This window comes from Thamnophis sirtalis, unplaced genomic scaffold, assembly GCF_051295495.1.
Source record: "Thamnophis sirtalis isolate CommonGarterSnake01/CBP01778 unplaced genomic scaffold, rThaSir2_p1.2 scaffold_14, whole genome shotgun sequence".
Lineage (NCBI taxonomy): Eukaryota > Metazoa > Chordata > Lepidosauria > Squamata > Natricidae > Thamnophis > Thamnophis sirtalis.
The window spans coordinates 2,071,277-2,079,838 of NW_028261394.1; the positions used below are offsets into that span (position 1 = coordinate 2,071,277).

At 54.5% G+C, this 8,562-nt stretch overlaps 1 protein-coding gene across 1 annotated transcript; it reads left to right on the plus strand.

Annotated features, from left to right (window-relative positions):
• Nucleotides 1-1,388: 1,388 nt before the first annotated feature.
• UNCX (UNC homeobox) lies at nt 1,389-8,155 on the plus strand. The gene is given in 7 exon segments (XM_087729232.1): nt 1,389-1,458; nt 1,461-1,673; nt 4,047-4,222; nt 7,125-7,317; nt 7,320-7,535; nt 7,538-7,851; nt 7,853-8,155. Coding segments are annotated over 7 exon segments (1,485 nt in total).
• Nucleotides 8,156-8,562: the final 407 nt, after the last annotated feature.

The window sequence follows — 8,562 nt, forward strand, 5'->3', positions numbered from 1 at the left end:
TTATGCATCTCTCTCACACGCACGCACACGCGCGCACACACACACACACGGAAATAAGGAGGCATGCTCTTTTGCCAAATCACCCGTTTGTTTTTTAATTAGGCACCCTCTGGCCCATTCATAATTTAGTACGTGTGTGATTTTTATTTTCTCCAGAGATGCGTGAGGAGAAACCTTTAATTATTATTTTGATTGATACGACTCGATGGTGCTGAATATATAGCTATAGCTATAGGTGGATGGTAGATAGATAGATAGATAGATAGATAGATAGATAGATAGATAGATAGATAGATAGATAGATAGACAGATAGACAGACAGACAGACAGACAGACACAACCCCTACCCTCTCGCACCCTTACTTTCTGCTCCAGCTAACCCGTATTTTTTTTTAGCTTTTCCAATTCGCGCCCCTTCTCTTCCTCTTCCTCTTTGCAGAGAAAGAGAGAGAGAGAGGGAGGGAGGGAGAGAGAGAGGAAGAGAGAGAGAAGGGAGGGGTTGGGGCAGAGAGAGAGAGAGAGAGGAGCCTGAGAGGAGATGAAAAGGCTTGTAGTTTTAAATTCATCGTGACAGGCTTGGAAAGAAGGGATGATGAATCTCTATTATTGGATCAGTCTATTTGCCGCTCAACGTCTCTCTGTAATTGGAGCAACAACACTTTAAAAGGTTCAGAGGAATGGGAGCGTTTCTGGGGGAGACGGCGAGGAAGAAGACGGGCGAGGGGGAGGAGAGGGGAAGGGGGGGAGGAGGAGGAGGAGAGCGGCCCTCCTTCTACCACGCAGGGAAATCTATTAGTGATTTGGGGGGGCGGAGGGGGGAGCGGGGCCGCCAGGAACGCGGGATGCTGCGGGAGCGTTTCGGAGGTTGACTTCTCAGCCTCTGAAGTTCTTCCCGGATCCTCTCTGGGCGCGACCCCCCCTTCCCCCCCCCGTTTTCCTCCTCCGGCTGTCCTCTGCGCCCTCCCTCCCCTCCCTCGGGGGCCGGAGTTCTTATCAAAGGGAGACCCCCCCCCCTTCCCGGCTTCTCCTTGTCTTGTTGTGACAGTTGTGATATTGTTTATTGAGGGTGGATGTCAGGTATAATTAGCAATCGATATGGAAAACGGTCGGCTTCCCCCCCCTCCGCTCCTTCGCCCGCGCTCCCCCCCCCGCCCTCCCCGCCCGTCCGGCCCGCCTCTGACGTCACCCCCGATGCCTGCATCTTATTGGTCCCAAATTCCCCGGGCCTGAGCCTAATGATGAGGAGGCCTGCCGGTGCTAAAGTTAAAACGCCCGGGCGGCTCGGCTTGCGCCACCGCCTCGCCGCCGCCACCCCCGCGCTCCTCCGGCGGCGGTGGCGGCAGCAGCAGCAGCAGCTGCGCTGAGCGCCCGCGGGCAACCGCTCCAGCATGGACAGCCGGCTCCTCGAGCACCCCCATGCCCAGTTCGGCGGCATGGTGGGCTTCCCCTACCCCATCGGACCCCCCACGTCTACGAGCTGGCCGGCCATCAGCTCCAGGCCGCCGCCGCCGCCGCCGCCGCCGCCTCCGTGCCCTTCTCCATCGACGGATTACTCAACGGCTCCTGCGCCGCCGCCGCCGCCGCCGCCGCCGCCGCCTCGGTAGTCAACCCCAACCCGCTGCTGCCCGCCGGTTGCGGCGTCAACGGGGACGCGCAGCCCTTCAAGCTGACCGGTGAGTGGCCGTCGCCCGCTCTCGCCTCCTTCCGTGCCAAGCCAGCGGCCTAGGTCGAAGCCCGGCGTGTGTGTGTGTGTGTGTGTGTGTGTGTGTGCCCTCCTCGGAGGGTATGTGTGGGGCGAGGGGGGGGACAGGCTGGGGAGGAGGAAGAGAATGGAGGAATTGGGGGGGGGGGTGTGTTCGCAGTTGGCAGCTGCTTTTGAGGAGGGGGACAGTGGCTACGGTCCACCAACCCGGGATTTCAGCCTTTGGCTTGTCTGAACGGGAGCTGGGGAGGGGCTTAGAGAGAGGCCTTTGTTGGCCGGGCTTTGCAGTCCGGCCTACCCCCCCACCCCACCCCACGCTCCCCACGCCAGCCGGGCAAAAGTTGGGCAGGGAAAAGGGGTCATGCGGGAGGGGTCGCGGCTGTGGGGTGGAGAGGAGGAGAAGAATAAGGAAGGTCCTATCCACCTGGTCCAGTCAAGATCGCTCCTGCGAGAGTCCCACGGAATCTTTTCCGCTGGAATCTGTTTTGGGGGGGGGGGGGGAGGCTTCCCTGAGCATCTTTGAAGTGTGTATGTGTGTGTGGGGGAGTTGTGTGTAACGGCAGGAGATGCGTTCAGGGAGCCTTGCTAACACAATACCGACTTCAAAGGTGGGAAGGGGAGCGCTTGTTTGGAAGACCCACCACGCAGGAGGAAAGAATAGAGGCGGATATTTTAGTTCCCACGCGACCCCTCAACCGAGTGCTGGGATCTTGTCGGAGGGGGGGGGGCTCCCCTGTCTAAACAGACAACTGGGTGGGGGGGGACATGGCAACGAGGCCTTTGGAGGTAGAGCAGCTTTGTAGAGACCCTTGAAAGCCTCATCGAGAAAGGTTTTTTTTCAGGGCATTATTATGTTTTTATTTAAGATTTATGCTTCAATTCGATTCACAGCCTGGGACAGGTAAAAACAATTTAACAGTTCAGGTCCTAACCAAGAGGGACCTAGGAGCTGTTAAGGTGGTTGTTGTTGTTGTTATTGTTGTTGTTACTATTATTATTATTAATCACAGATTCTGGGATTGGTAAAACGTAACAGTTCACGCCCTAACCAAGGACTTAATAAGCTGTTAACTTAGGTAAACTCTAAATATATAGACAGTTCCGAGTAAGGTGTCCCCCTCAATTATTATTATTATTATTATTATTATTATTATTATTATTATTATTATATTATTTACTTTATTCATTAAATATGAACTCAGCCAACTGAACATTCCAAAATGCATCACAAATACCATTGACTGGTGCTAATGGTTGATACGGGTTGCTGCCAGCGTCCTAGATATCAACCAAGTACATTATTATTATTATTATTATTATTATTATTATTATTATTATTATTATTATTATTATTATTATTATTACAGTCAGCCAGATGTTCAGGCTGGGTTTAGCATTTCTGTCGATCTATCTAGTCCTTTTCAAGGATCTCGGATAGGCAGATCTGGATGTCTGATGGCGTTACACATATTATGGCATTTTTGTCCATTTAGGATTAATTATTACTATTCTCTGAGCAACGAGCTTCGCGGGGGAGCTATCGGGAGTTCTACCCAAAGGCTCAGGAATCTTAAATCTGGAGTCGAGTGGCTTCCCTTCTTTTTTTTCCGCCCCATGCCCGCCATCCTGCCCAGAAAACAGCCTTTAGATGCCAGGCGTCTCCAAACTCCTTTGTTAAACTTTGATGTAGGCGAGGGCGCTTTCTTGAACTTTATACCTGGGGAGGGAGGGGGGAAAAGGACGAGGCGACGAGACACGTGCCAATTTAAACACGCGTCCGAGACCCAACAACCCAGCTTTCAAGTGGGGGCTAATTCTAAGGAGAGGGGGGAAAAACGCCAGGGCCAAATCCCCTTTAGGAAGGCGGGCGAGCGGGCAGCAGCGTCTCCCCTGTTTTGTTATATTCTCCATTATTCCTATTTTTTTCCCCCTCCCTCCTTCCACTTCTTGGAATAATCTACTTTTAAACAGCCGCTTTTGTTTCCAAATAAAGGCGCTTTTAGGAGCCAAAGGTGGAAGCCGCCTTGAGTCGCCCTGGGCGAATAAGGCGGCAATATACATTTTCCTAAAATATAAAATAAATAAAATAAAAGGGGGGGGGGAGTTAAGCGTTAAATGTGGGGCAGGTGAATTCGCACCAGAGTTGTGTCTTTAAAACAACCACAACAACAACAACAACAACAACATATGTTTTCCCCCATGATGGCCGTTTGAAAATATTACTGCGTGGAAACGCTTCTAAGGAGATTCCTAAGGTGTGTGTATTTGTGTCTATCTGTCTGTGTGTTTTTTGGTGGGGGTCCACCTTCGTTTCCTTAACTCCCTTTCTGCTTTCCCTCCTCAGATTCGGTGGATCCAGACAAGGAAAGCCCCGGGTGCAAGAGACGAAGGACCCGGACGAATTTTACGGGCTGGCAGCTGGAGGAATTGGAGAAAGCCTTTAACGAAAGCCACTATCCCGACGTCTTCATGCGGGAAGCCCTCGCCCTGAGGCTGGATCTGGTGGAGTCGCGAGTGCAGGTAAACCGGATGGCCGCTAGTCCTTTCCTCGCCGCCCAGGGCTGGGGTGGGGGGTGGGGGCGCTTGTCCGCCGGGGCCCACCAGGCCTGCCTCTCCTCCGTCTTCGCCAACAGCCGCCGAGTCAGGGCCCTGGCCGAGGCGGAGAATCTGCCGTCGCTCCGACCCTCTTTTCTCCAGGCCCTGCGGATTGCAACCTCCACGCCTCTTCCTTCAGAGTGGGGGGCAAATTTGCAATCCTTCTGGGTTATTTCCCCTCTTATTTCCCTCCCCCCTCTCCCCCCCCCAAAAAAACCAAGGCCACTATTTGCATCAAACGAATCGGCTTTAAATCTCTGATATGATTTAATGTAGCATTTTTGCATTTGGGGGAGAGGGCGGGCCGGATGGGAGATAGGGGCTGTAAGAATGGAGAGATAGATCCTGGAATGTTTTTAAATCCACGCTGTTGTTGGGGTTCCCCCCACGCCTCCCTGTGACTTCATTCTGTTCCTCGGCCCTCTCTCCTTAGTTATCCCCCACCCACCCACCCACCGCAAACGCGTCGCCGCCTCTGCGCTGCTTTTAATACTCCATCCCACTCGAGCTTCAAAGGGGCCAATTAATTGGGTTCAAGAACCAAGGTTTGAATTCGGAAGGCTGGCGGAGGGAGGGGTGGGCTCTCTCAGTTTGGCAAAGCCCCTCCAGGATCTCCCCCCCACCCCTAAAGCCAAGAACCAAAGGGCCCTGAATGAAATACCAAACTACAATCAGAAAGATACCTCTTATCGAGGCGATATCGCCCTGAAGGGCATCTCACGTAGGAAGAGGCATCAAATAAAATAAAATAAAACGAAAACCTTTCCCCAATGCTCTGCCGTTTCCCACTATTAAGGTTTCCGAATTAATTCAAGCTGGCCTTCTCTAAAAAGGGTATTTAGGAAATACTTCTGCCCTCCCTCCCTCCCTGACTCCCTCCCTCCTTCCCTCCTTTTGACCCCTTCTGTTTCCAAATCCTTTTATCCAATCTGTTCGAGGGTTTGACTGAAGTCAAGATCCTTGATTTCCCCTCTAATACGATAATTAGTAATTCTGCCTGACAAGGCTGGGGGAACTAACACTCAGGCAGTTATTTAAAACAACAACAGCCAGGAATTGCAATCAGCTCTCTCAGCCCGGCCGATTTTACCTTGGGGACGGCTAAAAATCAGAATCTGAAATAAAACTGGCTATCCGGGAGACCCCCCCCCCTCTCCTTCCCTCGCGCCCCTTTCCTTTAAAAAAACAAAGCAAAAAATTAAAATAAATAAGGCAGCAACGGTCATAATTCTCCCGGCGTTTAAATCGTCAAAAACTCATTATTTAATTGAACGATTCTTAGATGGTTTTTTGGAGGGGGGGGCTCCAACGTGCTTATTTTTTTTAAAGTTTCCTCCGTTGAGGTTTGCAATGGGAACGAGCGTCGGACAGACCGAGGAGAAGGGTGGTTTTTATCGTTGTTACGAGTTAAAAAAATAATATGTGATTAAAAATAAAAACACTGAGATTTTTCAGAGGAGACTAGGGGTTGAAGAGGCAATGTTAAATCATGGATGCTCTTCTGAGATCCCTTTCTCTCTCTCCTCCCAATTTCTCTCTCTCAGAGATAGCTGGTTATTCCCCCCTCCCAGCCCCCCGAGGCTAAAAATCGTAGGTCGCCTCCGCGTTTTCTTCCCCATCTCATTAGTTTAAAATTTGAATCCGAACAGTGGAAGAAGACTGCTAAATATGGCCAGTTCCTCCAGGACGTCGGTTTTTGGTTTTTTCGGGGAGGGGGCGTCAAGTCTTGATCTCCGACGGGGGTCAGAGCTTTTCATTCCACAATTCCCCCCTCCCTCCCCCAACAAATCCTAGCCAAGAGGCGGCGGCGGCCTTGGAACTGCGGAGAAAACGCCGCGTGGGCTGAATCCCCGCCACCGCCTGGCGAAACCCCAGCGAGATTCGCCCCTACAGAGGGGACCTCTGCTCCTCCTAGGTTTTCTTCCACGCCTTCCTAAATTTGTTAGGGGGTCCCCAAAATCTTGGGCCGTTGTGGTGAAAACCCCCCGCCTCCTCCCAGCTATCTGCGCCCCAAAAGAGAAGGTGGGTTGCGTGCGTGATTTCTCTTACTATAAAGTTCTCCACAATTTTTGTTTCCTTCCGCGCAATTTCTGCTTCTCTCTCCCGCTTGTGTCAGAGACCTTTCGTTATGTTTTAAAAAACTAAGATATACCCCCTTCCCCACCCCAGCCGTTGTAGAAATAGAGGACCCATAGGATCGCCCAGCAGGCCCCAAATCCTTCTTTTGGGCAATGCAAAGAAAAGGAGGCTGGCCAAAGACGCGGCTATCTGGAAAGCAGTGGGGAAAGGGCATGGGGGGGGGGGGCGTAATGCGTGGAGAATCAGAAGCTCGGTTCCCCCAAAATTGCCCCCCATCCTCGTGGACGGGGAAGAAAGAGCCAGGGGAGCGGTTGGGGGGGGGGGGAAAGAATCCCTGATCTTTTCATCCGGATCGCCAGACTTTCTCCTCTTGGAGGGGGCGCTTCCAACGCCCTACACTTTTTCAACTCCTCTCCTTCCCTCCTCAGCCTTCCGCCAGCCTTTCCCGGCCTGTGGGATAGAAGCCCCCCGTCTCTAAAAAAAAACCCCTCCCAAGACCACCTTTCCCTTGCTTTCTCCCGAATATCAGTCAAAAGGCGGCGCGCAGACCGCCACATACACCAAATACTAATTCCCCGTTTTTTAGTGTTTCTCCTGCAGCCCCATAACCACCGAGGCCCACGTGCGGAGGGTCCAACCCGGGTTTCTCCCCCCCCTCTACTCACTCTCGGCCTCCAGGTGGGTTGGGGCGGGGGGGGGGAGAGGGAGCCCGGCTGTTAACAGCTTCTCCTTCTCCTCCGCTGCGCAGGTCTGGTTCCAAAATCGCCGGGCCAAGTGGCGCAAGAAAGAGAACACGAAAAAGGGCCCCGGCCGGCCGGCCCATAACTCCCACCCCACCACCTGCAGCGGGGAGCCCATGGATCCCGAGGAGATCGCGCGCAAGGAGCTGGAGAAGATGGAGAAGAAGAAGCGCAAGCACGAGAAAAAACTGCTGAAAGGCCAGCTCGCGGCCTCCACTCGCCCAGCGGCCTCTCGGTCAACAGCAGCACGCAGAGCTCCGACAGCGACGGCGGGGGAGGCGGCGGCGGCGGCGGCGGCCTCTCCCCGGACCCGCCCGACGGCTGCAAGACGCCTTCCAGCAGCGGCCACCACGCGCCCTTGAGCGGCGGTTGCGACCCAGCCGCCGCCTCGGCTTTCTACCCGGGCCGCTGCGCCGCCAAGGACCACCCGGGGGGCCGTCAGGATCGGAGTGCGCGGGGCCCCCCGCCCTGCCCGGCGGCTACCCCAAACTCAACCCCTTCAGCGTGGAAAGCCTTTTGTCGGACTCGCCGCCTCGGCGGAAAGCGGCGCTGGACTTCTCGCCCGCGCTGGCCCCCTGCGGCCCGTCGGCCCGCACCCTCATCGGCAAGGGCCACTTCTTGCTCTACCCCATTACGCAGCCGCTGGGCTTCATCGTGCCCCAGGCCGCTCTGAAGAGTAACCCGGCCCAGGAGGCGCCCCAGAGAGGCTCCCCGCTCCCCGCCGCCAACCCCAGCCCCGGACCCTGCGCCCCCCAAGAGCAGCAGCACCGCCGCCATCTCCACGCCGGGGGGCGAGGGCGTCAGGAAGGTCCTGGCCTCGCCGTTGGCCGCCCCTTGCTCCTCGGCCGCCTCCCCCGCGCCCTACGGCCTCGACTCGGCTTCCCAGGGGGAGGGGACCAGCGGCGGCCCGTCGGCGGCCCCCAAGTCGCCCCCCAGGGAGGCCGCCCGCGCCAAAGGCAACCCGGATTGCCGCTCGACGGAGAGAGACTGTGCGACGGAGACCAACTGTTTAGACTGTGAGGAGGTGGATATGGACTAGAAAGGGGGGGCGGGGGCGGGAGGGCCCAGATCAGCATCTTTATCTGCTAGATTCCTTGCGGGCGGGGGTGGGGGGGGGGAGCAAAAGGATCAGTCGAAACTTCTCACATTCCCAAAGTTTTTCCCCGCACTCCTAGATTCTGTCCATCCCTCGGTTCTCGCGACCTCTATTTTTTTCCCATTCTCCTTGCCTCCCTCCCCCTCCCCATAAAAAACTTTCCCAAGTTCGAACTTTGCCCTCTTGAAATCAGGTGACCGTTTTTTTTTATTTTTTTATTTTTTTAAAAAGGGGGAGTTTTTCTTTTTAAATTTAAAATTTTTATTTTATTCTCTTGGGTTTTCCTTCCCAAAAGAAGCTCCGGGAAGCGGGAGAAAGGGGGGGGGGGTGTTTCTTTGCCCGAAGCTGGA